The 22,213-nt window shown below is 43.4% G+C and overlaps 3 protein-coding genes across 3 annotated transcripts in view; all 3 read left to right on the top strand.

The window, feature by feature from the left end:
- PRKAR2A (protein kinase cAMP-dependent type II regulatory subunit alpha) overlaps positions 1–14,725 on the top strand; it is a 70,009-nt gene extending 55,284 nt beyond the window's left edge. The window contains exons 6-11 of the mRNA XM_087743275.1: positions 982–1,135; positions 4,297–4,398; positions 6,505–6,579; positions 9,658–9,723; positions 10,414–10,552; positions 11,101–14,725. Of these exons, the coding sequence (XP_087599401.1) occupies positions 982–1,135; positions 4,297–4,398; positions 6,505–6,579; positions 9,658–9,723; positions 10,414–10,552; positions 11,101–11,234 (670 nt within the window). The 3' untranslated portion in view covers positions 11,235–14,725. The remainder of the gene's footprint in view (positions 1–981; positions 1,136–4,296; positions 4,399–6,504; positions 6,580–9,657; positions 9,724–10,413; positions 10,553–11,100) is intronic.
- Positions 14,726–16,556: 1,831 nt separating this feature from the next.
- Positions 16,557–20,202, top strand: RPP14 (ribonuclease P/MRP subunit p14). The gene is made up of 5 exons (XM_087743284.1): positions 16,557–17,805; positions 17,898–17,982; positions 18,673–18,749; positions 19,341–19,419; positions 20,065–20,202. The coding sequence occupies exons 1-5, from the start codon at positions 17,720–17,722 to the stop codon at positions 20,119–20,121; spliced, it is 384 nt and encodes a 127-aa protein (XP_087599410.1). The 5' UTR covers positions 16,557–17,719; the 3' UTR covers positions 20,122–20,202.
- HTD2 (hydroxyacyl-thioester dehydratase type 2) lies at positions 20,165–20,715 on the top strand. The gene has a single exon (XM_009469960.2). The coding sequence runs from the start codon at positions 20,165–20,167 to the stop codon at positions 20,669–20,671; it is 507 nt and encodes a 168-aa protein (XP_009468235.1). The 3' UTR covers positions 20,672–20,715.
- Positions 20,716–22,213: the final 1,498 nt, after the last annotated feature.

Genomic DNA, 22,213 nt, shown 5'->3' on the forward strand with positions numbered 1-22,213 from the left:
CACGGAGCTTTGTGAGAGTCGGACGGATGCTCTTCAAGTTCAAGCATTGCATGCTGTAACCTGTGTTCTTCAGTAGCTGCACCTCCATGAAAATGGTGATAAAATTGGTTGGTTCACCTGTCAGCGTGCTGAGAGTTGCAGCATGTTGTGAAGTTGAACTGAGTGCTGAAAGTTTTGGTCATAAGGGAGCTATTAGACAAATACCAGGTGAGAAGTGGTTGCCTCTGGAGATCTCTGTGCTACAGTGTGAAGATGTGGCACATGTAACATTCCTGAACTAGCTTTAAATCCTCCAGCTGGAGGATCAGTATGTGCTGCTCATAATAAGACTGGTCAGTTTGCACTGCAAAACTCACTCAGTATCTTAGGTATGTAAAGAAAGGCCCTTTCTGTGATCTTTGTGCTTCTATGGCATCACTGTTGCCCATACGAGAGCTGGATAGTTTGAATCTAGCTCTGCAGCTAGCAGCTACGTTTGCATCTTGGGGTTATGATATAGACATACCCTTAAGCTGGAGTTGAGGCAAAACCATAGGAGCAGGTGAGCAGTTGGATTGAGAGTATCCCACAGGTACTGCAGCAATGCCGTCGCTGAGAAAACGGGTGTAGATGGATCCAAGTCACTCTGCAGAGGCCTCACTGGATAACACGTGCTGTGAGAAGACAAATACTGTTAGAGACAATGAAGCCACCTATCACCCTGGCTAGAATACTTACAATAGCTATGTCAAAATACTACGCAGAGGAAACCAAGTAGATCCTGCCCAGATTTATCAGGACTGAAATGCTTTATTAAGACAAAATTATTCTGAAAATAGTGTAGATCGAAGCAGTTCAGTATCAGGCAATTGGAAAGCTCAATAAAGCCCGTTCCATCTCACCCAGCAGTAAGAGGACTATTTTTGTAACAGCAAAAAGCTGTTTCTATGATTTCTACTGGAATGTTGTCTAATAAAAAGCGTCTGTTGCATTGTTTTCCAGGGGATTGTATGATATTGTTGTAGCAAAAGACAACCAGTCACGCTGCGTGGGCCGCTATGATAATCACGGCAGTTTTGGGGAACTGGCATTGATGTACAACACTCCTAGAGCTGCCACCATTGTTGCCACAACAGAAGGAGCCCTTTGGGGACTGGTAAGGAAAGGAAGTTGCTGTCATATCCATAATATTTTAAACACTAACTCACCGTGTCCAGTGGTTCTCTTGGTATGGCTCCTTGTGCTAATAGCTATTTTATCATGATCTGTTATCTCATGTCCTGGCATAAGAGATCCATTGTGCAAATCTTCTTGGCCACCTTTCTAGAACAACTTGTCTGTAAAAACTATATCACTAGTTTTATCTGTCCCTTTATTATTTTGCATTTGCTGTAATTGTGGCTTTTGTTAGGGGGAAAAACGCCTGCTTTTGTTTTCATCCTGCAGAGGACAGTGGAGGCGTTAGTGCACGTATTTTATGGGAGGGGGAAACAATAGCTAAATGATGTTAAACACCTTCCTACCATTTTGTCTGCTTTAAAGGGAATCGGAAGGTGTTAAATACCTTCTTGAGGATGTCAGTAATTTGGAGAGCTAGGAAAACTGCCCAAAGCTTTGTTTTCCTTCAAAACAACCTGTCATGATGTTTCTGGTCCTGTTGTGTTACTCTGGAAGAGGTTCTCGGGTCACCACGACCTATGAGATACCAAGCTAAATGATGGTGTTGCTTTGTCTCTAGCCCAGCGGTGTTGAATGTGAAGCTGTAGACATTAGTTTCCTTTTTTAGTTCTTTTCTCTGTACTATTTGGATAGGGTTATTTTCACAGTGTTCTCTTATGTGAGGGCTCACATAATAAGCAGACTGTGCGATCAACGAAGCCTTTCAAGCCAGAAGTGTTGTATGCTTTCTGTGTGCGCTGGGCTCCTCGGCAACTATCGCCGTGGGTTGACCATGTTGTGTGACCTTGATTACAGGACTGATAAGCTGCTACACACAGCGTGCTTACGCAATCTCAGCGCTTGCTGAGAGACCTGACTGCTGAATTCCCTTTTCTTTGTGAGCTGAAGGAAAAGATTTTGGTAAATCAACCAGGGAGTAATGTCAGAATTTCTTGAACAAGACAGAACAAAGCAGCTACCTACAAACCGAGCTCATTCATGAAAGGAAGAAAATGAGAAGATGATTCTTTGTTCCAGTTTGCCTTTGAAAAGAACTACGCAAATTGGGTTAATTTTGCGTTTGTTTTTTTCTGTGATTACACTCACTTAATTAGCAAGGTGTAGTTGAAGGGGGACCTCTTGCTAGTTATCTGTCCTGTGGATATTTTATTAACTAAGGCTGCATTGTCCTGCCTAAAACTTCGGTTATTTCTTCCAGTTATTCTGTCATTGCCACGTTTTATTGTACTATTTTGTGCCCGATGTAATTTAAACATTTTATTTTTATTAGTCTGCTAAAGCTCATGGGTTATCTGCAGTTTAGGAAATGTGGATTACTCCTGCTGCATTGCAGACTTAGGCCAACAAAAGCCTCGAAAGCTCAGGCACAAAAGCAGATGTCAAACGTGGGTCTCTTCTGGAGCAGAGAAATGTCCTCAGCCTTTGCGACGGAACATGTCTGGGGAAAACCTCACGATCACACACGCTTCCTTCACTGCTCTGCCTTTTTTGTTCAAATACTGCTGCTTCTCCCCCCTCACTGATACTCTCAAACAAATTAATTCTGAATTTTTTATGCTTTTGCAATTCCCCTGACCGTTTCTGCACCTTTCTGCTTCTCCATGTACATGTACATTTGAAGATACTTCTACCACTGAAGAATTTCTTTAAAAAAAACAGTCCGTCATGCTTTATCATCTCTTGTTCTCCTTTGGATAACAGTAATACCGTTCTTCCCTTCATCTTTCACCTCCTTCAGCTTTTATATTCCACTAGTGTCACCTGTATCAGTCGTCGTTTCAAATTACAAGTATTTGCAGCCTGCATCCCATGAAACTGTTCTCTTGCTTGAAAATACCGCTTCACCGCAAAACGTCTCTGCTAAGCTATCAGCTGATGTTTTCAGAAAACGAGATCCAGAGGAATAGCTCTCAGGACTTGGGATGTTTCTGCTGATTGTGGTATATGTAAACGTAAAAGATTTTTTTTTTTGGTACCATTTTCTTAAGCAAATTTCTGCTCCTTTGCTCTGACTTTTTGGTTTTCATTTTTACCCTTCTGGCCTCATGTTGTGTAGGGTAAACTCTGCAGCTCTCACTCTGTTCATAATTTAGTGCTGATCCTAACAGGGACCGTGGGCATTACTGTAATGCAGACACTAACAAAAATACCTGGTGGGCAAGTGCCCTTCCCCTTAGCCTGGTCATGCTCTTTGGTTTCAGCAATCTTGTGGCCTTTCTCATCGGTGTTTGGCCGTAGTTGAGCCCTGCCTTTTCTGTGTGGGAATAAAAAGCATTTCGTTAAGATCTCTGGCAGTAAACTCTCAAATATGTCTGCCGTTGCAGGCACTGGGAGAGGAGCTGTGGCTAACTGGGCGAGCTTGCCTTCACTCGGGCACGTAGTGCCGCCCAGTGGCCACGGAGCCTGCACATCGCTAGCTGCTGCCTGGGGAGGATGCCAGAGCAGGGGGGTGGCAGGGGCCGTGGGTGGGAATCTTGCCCAATATTTGGGCTTCAAAACCAAACCAAACGATTTTTCCATCAGGAAGGTGCTCATGGTACACGTGGACAGCTGGCGATTGGGAAGCAGGCATTGCAAAAAGCTGCCTCTCGGATCGTAGACGGCGGAGGAGTGAATCCAGCCTGTTGCTGTTCGATACTCTGTTCCTGATCTGTTTGAGACCAGTATAAATCTCCAGCTTACTTCTGAAAGCTGTGACTCAAGCAGAGAAGAATCCAATTCAGACTTAATCCTGCAGTTGCCTTAACAAATAAGCGTTGGAAATTCCAATTTCCAATGGCTTCAGCAAGAAGAGCATAACTTCTTCATTGTATCCAGAAACATGAAAGATATAGTAACAAACAGCCAAACAAAACCCAAAAACTCAACCCTGAAAAACAGTACAAGTGGAATGGAAATTCTTAAATGCTTATCTGAGAAGGGCCAGGTCTTACAGGTCCCTGTTTTTCAGTTTGGTATTGCAACATGTACTCTCACAAGAGCTGTTAGGATCACCATCGTGATGGACGTGGTATCATTTTAGCAGCTGGCTTCTCAAACCCAGCGTTTGTTGCAAATACTAGTTTGTGTTTGTCAGTTCTTTAAACGGAGCGTTTTAGTCAAGAGGAATAATGTATTTCTCTGTGCTGTTTCTTGCAGGATCGAGTGACTTTCAGAAGAATTATATTGAAAAACAACGCAAAGAAGAGGAAGACGTATGAATTATTTATTGAGTCTGTGCCTCTTCTTAAATCCTTGGAGGTAAAGCCTCTCAGAGACATCTGCATCGAATTCTTGCATTAGCATTAGCTCTGCAGTCAGTGTTTCTGCTATATCAGAAATCTGTGTCATTTTTGCTTAGAACAAAATTTTAAGAGCTGCTTTGGTATCACGTTTACTGTACAACTTAATTTGCATTGTTGACGTTGTACACTTTTTTTTTTATATCCTTTGTTCACAGTAAGCAATTTGCTGATTTTTATCTCGGTCTATGTAAAGATTTAAAAAAAATCAAAAAACACCACAAAACAAAAAACATCTGTAAATACGTCAGAGAACAGGTATTAAAATTGAAACTGAGGACTGTGGTTCCCTTTAAGGGTGTGATATGAAAGTAACGATACAATCACTGGGATATTTGGCCTTTATCAGCCATGAATGATTTTAAATTTGAGCCAAAGATGTGGGCCATAGTAGGTCTTGCTTTAACCTTAACTGATATTCAGGAGGTAAACTAAGAACAGTTAGACTGGAAACAAAATGACCAGGCAGAGCAGGCAGACGTCATGTTGATGTGTGTGGTGCATGATTTTAGGAGGAATGTGTAAATTGTCACCTCTAAGCTATTGATTCAGCTTGTATCTTCAGAGGGCTTTTGGAGCCGTACCAAACTGCTTTGAAACGATGTCTGTCTTGGCCTTACACCATAACTTAGCTTTTCTTTGTTTTTCTCATCATAAGAATATTTTTCAGCATTAATCTTTAGTATTTGAGAAGAGCTTTTAATCCCTGTGAGAGAAGATTACAAAATTGCAAAGTATCATTAGGTGTGAATAGCAACCGCTAACATATATTATTTTGGACATATGTTGGTAGCTGTGGAATGGGTGAATGGCACACCACCTTCTCCTTCGGTGCCTGGCTTAAACTAGTTCCATCAATGTCACTCTTCTGAGCACGAAAATGACTCATAAATATTTAAAGTTACAGAAAAATAACTCATTAGCACTAGATGGATTTTTGCGTGACACACTGCAGTTGAATCATGTGTGGGTCAGAATTAAGTTTCCCAAACACAGGCTAGATTGAGGTGCATTTGTGGAATGAATGGATTACAACTGAATTATCTGTTGAGATATTCATTTTAACTGTAGGATTTTCTTCCTTTCTTAATATGTTTTTTACACTGCTCTGAACCAATAAAATTGTTTTGTGGTGTTCTAGATGGGCAGTGGGGCACACTGGGGATAAATTTAACTGTTCTTTCTCCCTTGCTGTTTATGAAGACTCGGGCATGTTTCATTGCATGTCACATTAGTGCCTCTTGCCCTTGCTGCTGGGCATCCTGTTCCAGTACCTGCTTACAATTTACAGCCGGTATCCTTTTCATATCGCCTTCCTCTCTCCACTCTAGGAATGAGTTCTGGGGCACAACCCCCCCTACATATTCAAGAATATCGTGATTAAGATATTTTGAAAATGTATTGCTGGTGTTTGTCATTGACATTTGTTCTTAGAAAGTTTATGCTGTTCTGAGTGTTTTCTTCAAATTTCAATTGAATCTTAGAGGAAGTGATTTTTTTTTTTTTTTTTCCTTTGGTCTAAACAAGCGATAGGATGAGAGGAAATGGCCTCAAGCTGCGCCAGGGGAGGTTTAGGTTGGATATTAGGAAAAACTTCTTCACCAAAAGGGCTGTCAGGCCCTGGCACAGGCTGCCCAGGGCAGGGGTTGAGTCCCCATCCCTGGAGGTATTTAAAAGATGGGTAGACGTGGTGCTCGAGGACATGGTTTAGTGGTGGGCTTGGCAGTGATAGGTTAACGGTTGGACTCGATGATCTTAAGGGTCTTTTCCAACCTTAACGATTCTGTGATTCTAAACCAGCCAAATCAGTTATTTGTTAACTTTGGGGGTAAGAAAAGCGCATGAATGGGACGCTAGACAATTTTCTTTCCCTATTGATTATGGTAGCCTTGAAAGCTGCGGTGCAGTACGACAACGTCATTGTAGGGGCTGTATTTTTCAGTACTCGGATACTGTGTGTTTGTGTGTCTAGTGAATGCCTCTTCATTTCAGGGTTACAAAGTTTACCAGAGACGTACTATAATAAAAAATGGTTGATTATGTTTAATTTTCCTCTTTGTTCCAGGCATCAGAGCGAATGAAGATAGTGGATGTTATAGGGGAGAAGGTGTATCAAGATGGGGAACGTATAATTTCTCAGGTACTTGAAGTCTAAATTTCTCTTTATCACTCTCCTTTCTCTGCTTCTTTTTTCCTGTTTGGAATTGACTTATAGAATCCTATTACTTGGACCAACTTGGCATCACTTATTTGTTTAATACTTCCAGTTTATTTAACCATTTCTTGAATGTTTGGGGAATGGCCAGTATCTCTCTTGCTACAAATTTATTCTACTACTTTAGCTTCTGGGTTTTTCTTCTCTCATCTCTTTGTGTTTTATAAATGGTCTTTGCAATGTTTCAAGAGGAGTATGCCTTAAGAAGCTGAAATTAAATGTGTGACTGTGCAATTTTCCATGAAAGCCCCCAGCTAGGCTCTTCCTAGGCACCTATAACCAGATTAAACCCGGAGTCACGAGCATGTAGTAAAGGCCTCTCTAATTCCTAGGTCTGACTAAACAACAAAACCAAACAATTCATCAGGAGCATGATTTGGATGAAACTAAATGAAGATATTGGGAATATTTTACTAGTTGGACCCAACTCAGTTAACTACTCTAAGAAACTATCAGGGTTAATTAAAACCATCGTTTTTCCTGATGCTCTTAAAAAGAGTATTTCAACGGTGGAGTAGTCTACAGCCTTTGGTTGTTGGTATGTTTTATCTGCTGTAAGAGATCAAGGCCAGAGTGGTGGAACGTGAAGCTGGACAAACTCAAGCTAAAGCTGTGGGATTTTTTTGGCTGTGACACAAATAACTCTTTGGAACACTGTCACTGATGAAACGCTGGAATTTTGCATCAAGTTAAGCTCGGGGTTGCTTTGTTGCAAAGTGCTCTGTTCAAGTAGAAGTTAATGCAAGAAAGTCCTTGGCTTACCTGAATTGCAGGCTTCTGATCACAACTTGTTTTGTTTTATAAACAGAATATGACTCCTTGATGATGTCTTGAATAATTAATCTTAATTGCCTTGAATGTCAGCTAACTCTGAATGCAGGAAACCTTAGTTTACTGATAACCAAATACTGCCAAATTACTTCTTTCTAAAAATATCCTCAATTTTATAAGTTAAATCTTGTTGCTTAAGACCCTGAGAAAACTGAACTCTCAGCAAAATCAAAGTTTATAAATCAGTCTCAAAACTGGGAACCCATGCAATCAGTGGTCCAATTATGCAGTTTGTTTTAATCTTTTGTAATAACTGAATTAAGGACAAGGATGTAATTACCTTTAAAAGGAGGATTAATAGTCTGGATAGGTCTGAGTGATGGTAATACACTGCTAAAGATTGTGAAACTTTATGCTTGTAAAAGATGTGATAGCTCTTACATTACCGCAGTTGCATCAATACCATGAACCCCATTTTTCTCGTGGATAATTTCACGTTTTAACGATCTTTCTGGAATTTGACCCCTCAGTTAAGGGCAGCATGCTTTAAAGCACTTGAACATTGTTTGTGCCTGCTCGTGTTATGAGAATGTCTCCCACTCAGTTTGTTTTCACTCTTTTAGAAAAATAAGTACTCTTTCAGTACTTACTCTTTCAGAAGTGTGCTGAGTATATTAGTTCATGTTGTGATAGCTGGCGACAGTGAATGAAGAGCTTTGTGCTGGATGGTTTTACATCCATCCACAGGAAGCTTAGCTAAGGGCCTAATTTCTTCTGTAACTCCATGTTTAAATCTTGCATCATCTTCTCCCAGCCCATGTTTCATACTGAAGTTGTAATCATCTCTCTCCATCCTTCCCATCACATTCATGCTCTCCTTGCCCACTTGACTTCATGTCAGATTCATCTCTCTCCTCACATTATTTCACAGGTTTTTTTGCTGAGCCACTCCCATTCCCGTATCAGTTCCTTACCCAGCCTCTGTCTCCGTGAAGCCTTGAGCCCCTTTGCTTCTCATTCATAGCAGGAGGCATGTGCTGGCTCTCCTCCACTCTGACTTCCAGTCCTATACCAAGCCCGCAGGGGTTGGTACAGAGAGGGAAAGTCCTCTCTGTCACAGCTAAAACTTTCAAAATATTAAGTCCTCGCGAAGCTCTCCAGAGCAGATGTAAACTATGATCTGTTGAAGGTCTGCAATCTGATGTGGGTTAGATAGATCTATATGTGAAAAAGGTTCTAGAAACTCTCACAGAATCACAGGATGGTTGAGGTTGGAAGGGACCTCTGGAGGTTATCTTGTCTAACCCCCCTGCTCAAGCAGGGCCACCTAGAGCCAGTTGCCCAGGACCATGTCCAGACGGCTTTTGAATATCCCAAAGGATGGAGACTTCAGAACCTCTCTGGGCAACCTGTGCCAGGGCTTGGTCACCCTCACAGTGACTTTTTCATAGAAACAGCTGAATTTGACTAAACGAAATATTTTAATTTCACACCCAGTTATTCAACACCACCTTGTGATACCTTTCTAGAACTTGATATAAAATGGGTATCAATTTTTATTTTCTCCCACTTGCCCTATGTGACTTATTTTCCTTTAGTGGCCTGATGCTGTTGAGTGCTTTATTCCTTACCATTCTCACTGCCTTCACACAGCCATTGCATCATTCCTCATGTAGATGGCTTGCGTTGTGGACTTGGTTTTCTGTAAACTATCCTCCTCTTACTTTCTGTGTGCATGCTCCTCAAATACAGCTATTCTGGGTTCTGCTGATCTCCCACTGTTTTACTCTGGATTGACTGAACTCATACTTAGTTTAATGGATCCTCCTTCCTACTGACATCTAGAAATGCAGTCACTAAATTGGTGTTTTATTAAAACTTGCTTCTGGAAATTCTAGGCCCTGCTTAGTTTCACTAACTATTGGACACTTCCATCAGGATCAGAAGATTTGCACTTAAGTGATTTTGCTATATATCGTCAATCTCCTTTGCCTTTTCCTTTCCACCTGCCCTCTCACTGAATGATGTGTACTAATAGTTCCTTCCCCTGTGGGTTCCTCCGGTCCTAACCAGTACCTAACCAGTCACCTCTTAATGTTAACAATTCGAGTGTGGGTCAATTCTAGCAGATTTCTGCACAAGGCCTAGTTCAGAGCGAATGCTTCAATACCATTTATACATACTTTTACGGTAAATTAAAAATTAATTTGTTTTACCTTTTCCTCTTCGCAGGGCGATAAAGCAGATTGTTTTTACATTGTAGAATCTGGTGAAGTAAAAATCTTGATTAAAAGCAAGGTGAGTTCAAATTGGGTGATTAGGCTTTAGGTCAGTCCCTGATTTGATCGATGAATACAAGTGGTGTGAAAAAGCCTACCCTGACTTATTTTAAGATACTATTTTCTGATACTTATCATCGTCACTCATGTGATGTAGGTTGTAAATCCCCATACCTGTTCTGAAGTGGCCAGAAGTAACTTTATGAAAGTTGGGAAGTCTTTTGCTTGTATCTGTTCCTCTGCAAACTAACCTGGTGTACTCTCCCTGGCCTTAAGAGTGGAGATAAAACTTTTCTTCTAGGATTATAGAAAACCCCAACTTACAAAACCTGGGGTCTGTTACCTCCAGTGACATACTAGACATGGGCATTTGAACGGATCTCTCTACACCCTGAAGCAGCCTTAGGGAACAACACGCTGTGCCTGATAAAACCTGTGTTAGGCTAATGTCAGAGCAGTTCCCAAAGCTGTAACAGTAAATATCTGCCAGTCTCAAAACTTGTGGGCTGGCATACAGTGCTCTTATCAAACTTCTAATTGAACATGCTGTTAAGGTGTTCTACCAGTACAGAGCGTGACTTGGGACTTGCTAGTTTAAAAGCCCTAAACCAATGCGCTAACATGAACATCTCTAAGATATCTGGGATTAACTGCAGCCTCGTACAAAGACAGAACTGTATGCAAATGATTAAAATGTACTGTTTAACAGACTATGACGAGTAAAGAAGCTAACCAAGAAGTGGAGATTGCCCGGTGTCACAGAGGGCAGTATTTTGGAGAGCTTGCACTTGTTACCAACAAACCCAGAGCAGCCTCTGCCTATGCTGTTGGGGAGGTCAAATGTTTAGGTAAGCAGATGCTGTGTTTCTAGTTACCCTTTTCTGGTCTTTGCTTGTTTTGTGGACCGTGCCCGAGTCAGCAGCTATTCAAAACCTAGCAGCCTTTTGGTAACTGGCAGTCAGACAGGAGAAGCTAGGAGCATGGGCTGGAGCGGATCTCCACACTGAAGTTTGAGAAGCACTGCTGCTTCCTTCTAGCAGGTTCTGTTTTTTCTGCTTGTGTGGCCTCTACTCTTTGAAGGGGTAAGTAGCGTCAGCTTCTTGTCTACAGCTTGTTTGTCACACACAGCTTTCACATGATCTTTTAATGCCAGCATGGTGTATATTTGGCTTCCGTATTTATCCTTGAGGTCAGGTGTGTATTTCCTTTAATCTTGTTTCTCCAAATAACAGTACAGAGGGAAATCAGAAACATGATTTCTGCTTCTGTAGCTTCTACTGAAGCCTCAAACCCGAATGGGTTGGACTGGAGGTCTGTGTTCCGAGTTCAAAAAATAGATTGGCTTGCGGTGTTCTTTTTGACAAACGGTCTTGTTTTCACTTCTGTTCCTTTGCAGTCATGGATGTGCAAGCATTTGAGAGGTTGCTTGGACCCTGCATGGACATTATGAAGAGGAATATAACACATTATGAGGAGCAGCTGGTGGCAATGTTTGGCTCTAGCATGGACCTGTTGGATCCAGGGAATTAGGCACAGGGTACCTCAATGCCTTCTTAGTTCAAGACACAGAAAAGCCTCCTATCAGCAACACAACTCACAAGGAAAACGGACACTACGGAACAGTTACTGCTGCTGTCTTCTTGGGCATTTTAGAAACCATAAACAAGTCTCAGCACAGATGGATTGCTCACTCCCTGCCTCCACTTTGCTGCTGATACTTCATTATTAGACCTAGATTAAAGATGATTCTAACCCTATGTTCACTTACTTGGTTCAGAACGGCATCTGTCCAACAGTTCAAGTGCCTGATATGAAACCCAAAGTGTGCGAGATACAGAAGCCTCCTTCCTTCTGGTGTTACTGTTGAGATAAATTTTCAGATCAGATTCTGTAGTGGGAGGTTGCCTGTTCTGCAGAGGCAACCTGTGGAATACGAGCCTTTTACAGGCTTACTACCTTCATCTGATGCTTTCCTTACACAATGTCAAATTTGCTTTTAATTGTAGTATCTGAGTTTGAAGTTAAAATATCAATGGAGCCAATTAATAAGGTGGCACTGAAGTTTTCTTCCACCTGCTGAAAGCGGCAGGTACTATAGCTCTTTAAACCAAGTAAACCGAGCTGGGGTCATGGGAGAGTCTGCTTAGCAACAAAATGCAGAAAGTGAAGCATTACTATATTTTAAGTGTTTTCTGAGCAGCAAAGAAAATTGGTTTACTCTATGCTGCCCAAAAAAAGTGCAGTGGTTCAGATCAAATGGCCTGAAGGTGTCGTAATTGTCATCTCCCCAAATTTGCTCCTTGTTCCTGACACTGAGTACATTTTATTGTGGTGAGATCACAATACATGACCTTCTCTTGCTTGCAGAGATCCTTTATACTGTTAGATTTCCCAGGGCACTGTTGTTGACTGGGTCAGTTTTAAAGCTTTTTAAGGAGGTGAATGTTTTGTAATTTAAAAGATGACTACTTCTGTACTTGTTTACAGGAGCTCCCCCTAGTCCTAACATTTCACAGTATTCTAACTTCATTAGACACTTGGATGCTTCCAAATACCACGTTGATTTGCTAAACTTTTTAAAAGTTGGCAACATTTGACTTTGTAAAGCAAATGTCTTTGCTAACTACGCAGTTGGTGTGTTTGAGGAGTCTTTTTGGTTTAGGTGATAACTAAGCTCATGATGTTTATCTAAAATACCTGTTAAATTTGCAGCATTTATTAGGTAGATTCTATTTCTATAGCTTTAATGACCTTAATTGGCATACGGCTGAGATTTTATCAGAGTATTATCTAAATAAGAGTCAGACCATAAGAAGGACATTTTTATGCTGTACAAACAGAATATTTATATTAAGACATTGAATTTGTAGGTAATAAATCTAGTGACCCTTTGAATTTGCATTCTTCTGCAGCTCATGCAAAACTTACTGGTGTTTTATGGGGTTATAAAATTTAATTTTGGATGCTAGTGTAAGAGAACCTGCTCTTTTTATTCACGACCGTGTGAGCAAGAATAGAAGGATGCTAATGTTGAATTCCTGCTTCTAGTTATCACAGTGGACATTTCTCTAAGGCACGAGATGCTTAGCTGCAACTCTGAGTTGATTTCTGGACAATTTTTTTCCCTAAATGGATGAGCTCCTCCCAGTTCCTGCAATATGAGTAAGATGGAAACTTGATAAGTTTGAATGGCTGTTGTCCAGTTACTGTAATTGGGGTCATATTTTTATATAATGCAAATGATTTGTAACGGACACCACTGAACTAGGTGTTTCCATATTATTAAAGTCCTGGTTGTGATGTCTAGTGGCTGTTCTAACTGCATGTATTTTAGAACAGTGAATTTCCCTTACTTTACTGGGCTGTTTTTTTGTTGTAAATTACAGCCAAAGCAGCAGCAGGTACTTCCTTCATGCTTCCAAGGTTTAACACCAAAGACAAAATCATTCTTCTGATTACAGAATTAAAAAAAAACAAAACACAAAAAAAAACCCCAAAACCCCCCCAAAAAACCAAACAACAACAAAAACCAAAAAACAACAAACAAAACCCAAGAAAAAATGAAAAAACACACTCATCAGGTCCTTGCATTGATAACAGGTAAAGCTTTAAGATACTTTGGGCTCCAAGACAAGAGTCTTTTTGAAGCCAGCTTGTGACTGTCCTGCGAACCAGACATAAACTGGTCTCCAGAACAGTATGGGTTTCTGTGCTGCCTAAACTGTCATGTGAGCTGAAGAGAAACTTGCTGTGAGTCACCATCAGCTGGCCTTTGTTGCTCCCAGGCAGAATACCTTCTCCTTTATCCAGAGGAGCCTGGCAGGTTGGGCTGCCTTACAGGTGGATTCTGGTTCTTACAGCCTTTGGTTCTCTGCAGGACAGGACTGTATACCTCAGCATACGCAAACATTGGCAAGTGTTCTGAAGCTTAACCAAAAAACCAGACAGGGCTGATGTTAGATTTTTAAGGTAATTCTGCCTGGAAGGGAGGATTTGATGGCTTCGAGAAGTCAAAGGAAAGGGTGAGAACAAAAAGTCAAAAGATTGGGACCCCATGCGAGCAAGAAGTTTTGAAGTTTTACTTTTCTCTAGCCTCCCTGAAGCAAAGGCATACTGGGCAATGCCATCCTGCGTCCAGGAGCCGTGTGACATCACTGTGGCGTCAAGAGGCAACCTGCCCTTGAGCTGAAAGAGAACAAGCCTGTAAGAAGGCTTGTCCATTTAAAAGCTGTAATTTGCAATGTGCCTGATTAGTTTGGTCTGGTTTAACCAACCTGTTCTGTACGATTTTGGAGCATGAAGATAGTGAGAGAAGCTTGTAGTGAGATACTCAACGTTGCCAGGTATCTGGTTAGAGCACCAGCAATGAGCCAAGTCGGAAAGCGAGCAAGTGGCGATACCAAGACCAGGGAGTGAAGTGAGGCGCCTGTTTGTAAAGATCTGCCCGCATCACTGTATCTCGGCTCGTTCCTTTTCACTGTGGCTGTTCATCGCGATTGTCCTGGAGAACAAGCCCAGGGTTTTTTTTGTTGTTACTGCTCAGTGTTCAGTAAATCTGCCGTGGAGTCTCTGAAATTGGCAGTAGAGAGAGATCTGTTTTTTAATAAAAGAACTCAGCAGCAAAGTGGGCAAAGAGGATAGTGTCTTTGAGACTTAGAGGGGGGGAAAAAAGTCTCTTGTTTGTGATTCCCTGCTTGTGATTGTTGTGAAGTCAGTGAGAGGAGCTTTCAGTGGTCAAATATCCGGGCATATGGTATTTCTGTTTAATGGCACAGCACAGGTTTCACAATGTAAAAGAACAAAAAAGGGCAAAAGCGCTCTCTTTTCTAGAAACAAAAGTGCAAAACTTAAAACTTTAAAACAAAACTTTAAAAGCAAAGTGCAATTTTGCACAGAGGGCAAAAAACGAAACCCCTTTGAATGTCACTTCCATTCTTTCTTTTCTGTTGGCTGAAAGCGGACTCTTGTTCTTGATGTGTATTTGTAAACTAGTCTTGCCAAAATACACACACTTTGGTTTTTTTCACTCCAGGTAACTTTTGTTGTTACGGTTATTGCTGATTATTTTCACTTTTTTCAAACCATATATTTTATTTCAAGAGGCCTTCCTTGTGGATTTCCTCCTGACGGTCTGCAGCACTACACTGCTATTTCAAGATGCAAGAGAAAGTCACTAACCTCACAGGAGAACACTCCACTCCGCTTAGCTGGCTGGAGCTAATAATGCGCTACTAATTTTCCTCTGCTCTGTGGGGCAGGAGGGGAATTAAATTCTGCATAAAGTTGCTACCTCAAGGCTCCAAGTGCTTTTAAAGGTCTTTCGCTTGGGAGAATTTCATAAGACAGTTCTTAAAATTAGTCTGTTCTTTTGAGTTAAATGGGTTTTTTTTAATTGGTTCATTGAGGGGACCCTTATTTTTAATTCGTTTTACATTTAGTACTTGATTCTCAAAGGATGAACAGCTGCAAAGTTTGGTTCTTGCACTATAGTGTTGAACATGAAAGAAAAATACTTGCCGTATAAACATATGGTTTTAACAAGTTAAACCACTCGGCGGGGGGGGGGGGGAGGGGGTTCAGCTTCATTTTTGGTTAATAAAAAACTGACATGTTGTGTCCAGCCTTCCTCTGCCATCCTGTGTGTGCTCTTTATTGACTGACCGCAGCTGACACAACCTCCCCCAGCGCTTACATCAGGAGTGGACTTCCCAGCCGCTAACTGGATTTACTCGGAGTGCCTGAGTTACCGTTGCTTGTGTTAGCAGAGCCTTACGGAGAACAGCACTTGCCCTGTTGCAATAACCAAAAGCAATTTATACGTTACCCGACCACCGAGTTTTGCTGTTTGGTGATAAAAATTTTACTAATATCTTAAAAATAATACCAGTTTCTGTAGATATTATTGCTCCCAATAAAACTGGCTGCTCTGATATGTCTGCCAAGTCATCGTAGAACTGATTTATTGCTTGAGCACTGCGCTAACTGGTTCTCAGTTCTTAGGAGAAACACAGTATTTCTGAAGGCCTCTTGCTGGCCTGCACTTATAGCTACTGAATTTCACGTGGCAAGCTGCCTTTTTTTAACCTAACTAACAATTTGAAAAGCAAATTACTTCGGTATGTGTGAAATTGCCCGTTCAAATACTCAATATTTGCTTTCGCTGAAGTTTTGTTTCTAAACACTTAGTATTTTATGTACAGTTTTGAAATGAGTCTGGGAGAGTAGTTCAGAGGGATTGTGAGAAAGCCTCTGCCGAATACAGTACTCTAGCTTTGGGCACTTTGACTCAAGGAAGATGTTGAGCCTGAAAGGGCCAGAGGATAAAGAAGTATCTAGAAAATATTACATTTTACAGAAGGATAAGGAAAAACTGGGATTTTTTTTTCCCCTATGGAAAGAAGGACTGGGGGGAAGAGGGCAGGAAATATTCAAACATGGAAGATTTCAACAAGGAGGAATGATCCCATAGCGATTAGGACAGGCCTGTTAATACGGGGCACAAGCTACAGCAGGGAAGCTGTTGATTAAGCATTTAAAAGATCTGTCTGGAAGACAGCTAGAACAGACCGCTTGGGGGAGCGTGACATCTTCCAGCACTAATTTTATTTTATTTGTTTTTTTTTTTTTTTTTTTTGAATGGTTGTAAACTAGCTCTGCTGAATGCTTACAATATCTGTCTGGGGCAGGGGTGGATTAGATAACCTCTTAGGGAGGCTTTTGTGAGATACGTTGCTGTTTTCTTACGAATACCTCTTTAAAATTACCAAGGGCTTCAGCTGACACAAATATGCTGTCTCCAGGCTTTGCGCCACATCAGCAGCAGGAAGATGAGAACAGATCAGTGCCCGTCAAAGAGAGGGAGATGCGCCCTTTGCAGCCCCACATGCACGTTGGCCGTCGGTGTGCTAGGGCTCGGGTCCAAAGCTGGCCGAGCACCTGGGAGAGGGGAGGCTGGGCTCCCCGGGGGGCAGAGAGAAAACCCCGAGGCCACGTGCAGGAAACATGTTGAACGCTGAAGTTCCTTTGCACAGGAACAGCTTGATGGCGAGCACAAACGGTGTCTTGTCAGTTGGGCCAGAACTCGAGTGCCTCGGATGGGTGTTAGGCTACTGCAGGGGTGAATATTAATTCCTGGATAAAGTTTTTGTTTTTTAAAGAAGTAAGATTCTGTAAAGTTCTTATGCTGAGGGTGATGTTTCATCATTTTGGCAGAGCGAAGATCCTTCCATCCTTTCTGCTGTTTTTTTCCCGAAGGATGTATTTCACACCAATCTTCAGACCAGCTACCAGGATTCACGCTGGTACTAAGATTGTGTTCTCTCCTCAGCTCGGCGTTGACCGGTGAGATGCAAAGACACGCTGCCAGCCTCCTTCTGTGTACTTTTCAGATCCGTTCCACTTGTGTGACCTGCAAAATAGACGCTAGGAAAACGCAGTGCCCTCGCTGTTACGGTGCCAGACAACACACCCCACCAGGAGCGGCCTCGGGACCGACAGAATCTGTTCTGAAGGGGAAGCGAGGGAGCATCTCTGCCAGCCCTCTCCAACAGCGCGTTGATCGTGGAGCGTTCGATATTTGTCTTTCCGAAGCTAAAAGCTCGGAAACACCATCTGTTCCCAGAGATTAATTTCAGACACCGAGACTGCTCGTTGCCTCCCTCGGTCTGAACGGGCTGGGCTCGGGTTTCCCGCACGATGCCTTTGGGAGCAGGCCTCGCCCAGGGGATCAGCGCTGCCAGCCCGCCCGGCGGCCGACAGCCCCCGGCTGGAGCAGTGGCGAGCGGTGGCCTCCCCCGGCGGCCTCACGGAGAGGCCTCGGGGCTACTGGGAACAGCGGCGGCGGCCGAGGAGCCTCGGGCCGGGCCTGAGGCGCCGCGCTCTCACGGGCGCCTCCTGTTGGCGCCGCCCGGTCGCCACGGCGACGCCGAGGCGGGGCGCGGGGAGCTGAGCCCGCGGGGCCGCCGTAGAAGGCCGGGCCGCTCCGCGCCGCCATCGGCTCGGCGGGCGAGGGGGGCATGGAGCGGGCCCAGCCGCCGGCCGCCACCTTCGAGCGGCGGGTGCTGCGGAGCGCCGCCGAGCACCACTACCTGCGCGTCCGCCTGTGAGTCAGCCTCCCTCCGGGGACCCCCGCGGCCGCCCCCCGCCGCCGGGGCGCCCCCGCCAGCCCGCCTTCTCCTCCGCTTCCCCCCACAGGGAGCTGCCGGACGGCGGGGCCCGGCCGAGCGTCGCGCAGTTCAAGCAGCTGGTGGTGTCGGCGCTGAGGGAGCTGCACGGAGAGGTGGGCCGGGGCCGGCCCCGGGGTCCTGCCCGCGGCTGGCGGCTTCAGGCCGGGCCCAGGAGGGCCTCCGCGGCCGGTTGTCGGTCAGCCCGCCTGGCCGCGGAGCGGTGCCTGAGGGGAGCGGCGCTGAGGGGGCAGGCTGGAGCCCGGGGCCTACGGAGGCAGGAGAGGGGTCCTCGGTTTGCCTCTCCCTTAACCTCTTACCTGCTCGCCGGCCCATGTTGTTACTTGCCCCTAACGAAGCTGGGGTTGTACGTTTTGTCTTAGCGTCTGTAGCCAAGTGGCTCCAGCACATCTGGCTTTTAAAATTGGGGCTATTGATGCTTTCACTGTAGGTTTTAAAAGGAAGAACTATGGGAAGGGAACAGCTTCTTGGATGGGGAAGTCCACAGCGCTGTTCTTGCGGTGTTTACGGTGTTGCTGGGTGACTTTGAGCAAGTCCCGTCACCGCCGGGTCCCTGTTTCTCCAGCTGTGACATGGAACTAAAGGTGGCTTCTCTCTACAGCGCCGTGAGAGGGAGGGCGCGGGATAAAACCCAGCGATGGTGTAGCTGAAACACTCGTGTGAGACTTCAGCATAACTATAACACCTTTAACGATGTCACGTGCTGGCAGTGAATCCACTTACAAACCACTGTAAGAGCATAGGATGGTACTCATTAAGTAACATTTTTTTTTTTTTTTTCATAGGTTGGAGCAGCTTTGCCTGTTGATGTCTTAACATATGAGGAAAAAACCCTGTCTGCCATATTAAGAGTTATTAGCAGGTAAGGTACAGTACGTACACATTTCAGATACTGCCATGAAAGTATTTTTCATAAGAAAACAGAACTCTTAAGCTAAGAACGGTCTCTGAAGAATTAAGCCTAACTTGCATACAGCATGCAGAAAATAAATAAAAATTCACTAAGATTTCGTAACCTACACGCATCAGTACATTATTCCTGCTTTAAAACAGAAAGCAGGAACTAAGCACCATTGAAATGTGTGGCTTTAAATCTCTTCCTATAGTAAAGATGAGAATGGTTACTGGATTTAAATGGTGAAGACAACTGCAGGTGGTTTAGGGGAAGAAGGAACTTAAATGCACAGAGAGAACAAGAACAGGGCCGGTAAAGTGAACCCGAAAAGGTTGCAGTACGTAGCTCTGTATGCCAAGGACAAGAGACTGCGGGCACTGCAATGACCCTTCAGGGCATAGTGTTGCTACTAGAACTCATTGATGCTATTACCTGCTGTTAAACTCAGCTAAGGTTTCGTTACTCTTTACGTAATTTGTTTTTATTTAAGATGTTTATGCTGCAGGAAAACTGAGAAAAACAAATTTTATTAATATATTTTGTTTTCTTTTTACTTAGCGGCCTCGTCAAGCTGTGGAGTGCTCTAACATTGCTGGGCTTCTACCAGAACAGGAGGTGTGCCTTTCGAGTGCTGCAGGTAAAGCCCGCGGGGGCTGGACGACTTCCCCCAAATGTCAGTTCTCGCTCTAAGGTTGTCTGGCTAGCTGAGCACACGGCCTCTTCATAGAAAGATGGCCTAGATGCAAAAACATCTTGGTTTGGGAGTGAAATGCTTTTCAGTGCAGGTGTGCAGGCCTGTGTTTAAGCAATTCTCATCTTATAATGAATCTTGAAAATGTGCTGGTAGTAGCTGTCTCATTACTTTATGGTTTCATTCCAATGAGGAGTCCTGATCTCATTAATACCTCTGCAAGAAAATAATTTCTGGAAAGTGTTGTTCTTGGCCCTCACCTTGGTCCAATCTTTTATTTCCCCTGCCCCATTTCTTCCCTTTCTAATACTCACTGTCGACTGACCTCGTTTAAAAATGCACGCGTGAACATGCACTTCCAGAGCTTATTTTTTTCCAGAGGATGCTGCTTAATAAAATGACTTGCAAGAATTCTTTGTCTCTGAAGCCATGGCTAAACAAAAATCTGCTTGGGCATAGCTCTAAGGTTTTAATCTTTTATGAAAAGGGAAATTTAAGTATTTTCAACTTTGAGTGCATTTGATGGCAATTTTTTTTTAATGCTTTAGTTTGTTTCTTGCTTTTTTTCTTTTTTTCTTCCCCCCAAACTAGACCTCTCCATTTCTTCTTGCGTTATCTGGCAACAGTAGAGAACTAGTCTTGGACTGAATGCGGTTGTTGGTTTGGTTGTACGAAGCAGAAGTTGCTTGAGATGTTGCAGCCCTTCAGGCGTGGAATTTCTGGAGGGGATTTCCGACAAAGAGCCTTGACAAAGCTAACAATTATCAGCTCCCTGCTCGGACGTCCCTTCCTGCAGAGTTTACATGTAAAAGTTGGAGACAAAGCTGAACTTACCAAAGCTTTTACACAGAATGATGTTGCTACTTTCTCTGATTTAACAGGTGACACAAATCCTTTGCATTTAAATGAAGATTTTGCAAAGAAATCTAGGTTTGGGAGAACTATTGTACATGGAGTTTTGATCAATGGACTTATTTCTGCAGTTCTGGGTACTAAAATGCCCGGTCAAGGTTGTGTATTTCTTTCTCAGGAGATCCGATTTCCAGCTCCTTTGTATACTGGTGAAGAAGTCGTAGCTGCAGCAGAAGTTAAACGACTGAAGGGTTCTATTGCGCACATTTCGGTATCATGTAAAGTCAAAGAAAGCGGGAAGACTGTTATGGAAGGGATGGTGAAAGTCATGGTGTCAGACAGTTAGAGCTGTTGATCCTGTGCTAATTTACTATAAAGGTCAGAAACGTATGCTTGGTTTTGACTCTGTTTTTTATGTGACATCACTTAATCCAGTAAATTTGCAACAAAAAACCTTCAGGATGTTTCAAAGGCAGCGCGCAAACTTAATCTTGACAGAACTGCATTAAACTTAGAGCTTTTCCTTTTTCCCTGCGTACTGCCAAGACGAAACCAACAGAAGTAGGTGCTAATTGTGACAGAAGTGGCACGTTTGGACGAGCCTTTGCTCTGCTACAGTGGGAAGCCCGGAGTGGGAGGGCCTGTATCGAGGCTGTTCTTTTCGCCAAAATCGCAGTCCACAGTAGCTACGTTCAGTTCAAACTTGTTTGCTCTTTACACAGTCATTATATTGCTAACAAGCAGCGGTGGGAAGGGACGATGCTCTGTGTTTAACAAGCAGGACAGAAGTGGAGGTATTGACACAGGTGGACTGCAAGATCTGTTGTAATCTCCATGGCAGCTCTAGCTGATGGTGCAGCGTGCTCTTTTGCAATGTTCCAGCTAGTAAAGCCTTCCTTAGCTCTGCAAATAAGTAGTAGTCAGCCTTCGCATAAATGATATGCTCTGCCTGATACAGCTGGAGATGTGGCTCTCATAATACTTTCAAACTGAGATACCGTACAAAACCTGATTATAAACAAACAACAATTTACCTTTAACGATAAATGCCTCTGAAACTTGCCTCCCAGGAGCAGCGAAAGAGGCTTTTAAAAAGCCGTATTGTCACTGCTGGCACTTATTGCCTCTTTATGCTCCTGTGGGCAAGGCAAGCAGGGGCAATTTTGTCAAGTACTAACTCCACGGCTTCTCTCCGCTTGCTTGACTGTGTGAACATGTATTCCCCTTTGCTCACTGAAAGTACCTTGGTTGCTGGTAAAGTAGGCTTTTGGTAAATTCCGTAGTAAATCATCTGGGTTAAATTATTTTAGTGCCAACATAAGATTATTATACACGAAGAAACATTTTTTTCAGGAATGATGAGAAGTAAAAGTGCAGGCTGTCTTCAATTGGTGGCTCATAATTTTCTGGCAAAACATCTCTTATCTCCCCATCTTCTCTGCAGCAGAAGTGCATCCGTAACTTTTCTTGGCTGCAAATAACCTGAGAAGTTGTTTGCTATGAAAAGAGAGTTTGTCCTCAAACTGCGATGAAAGCTACTGGTAAAACAGTTACGGTGGCTGGGTGTGATGTGGTGTTCCTAACTGCAGCTGCACTGTAACAACAAACCCCAGGTGCTGGGGGTTGCATCAGAGGGAGGGGTAATGTTGAACCTGTTTGACTTCGATTTGCCCTCTATTTTCAAAGCACAGGGTTTGGCCTGTTCACAGCACCGGTACTTAGGGGGAACGCTTTCCTTTTCCTTTCCTCTCGCCTGTAGGAGTTGCTTCACTTCCCGTTCCCTTTTCTTCTGCCTTGGGTCACTGCCTGATCGCTGGCTTTTGCCGTACAAAACACTGGTATTTTTCAAAGCAGGCATGTTCCTTCCCTCGTTCCTTGTTCACCTGCC

The sequence above is a fragment of the Nipponia nippon genome, unplaced genomic scaffold (genome assembly GCF_047370975.1).
Source record: "Nipponia nippon isolate SJK-2023a ecotype South Korea unplaced genomic scaffold, ASM4737097v1 scaffold_9, whole genome shotgun sequence".
Lineage (NCBI taxonomy): Eukaryota > Metazoa > Chordata > Aves > Pelecaniformes > Threskiornithidae > Nipponia > Nipponia nippon.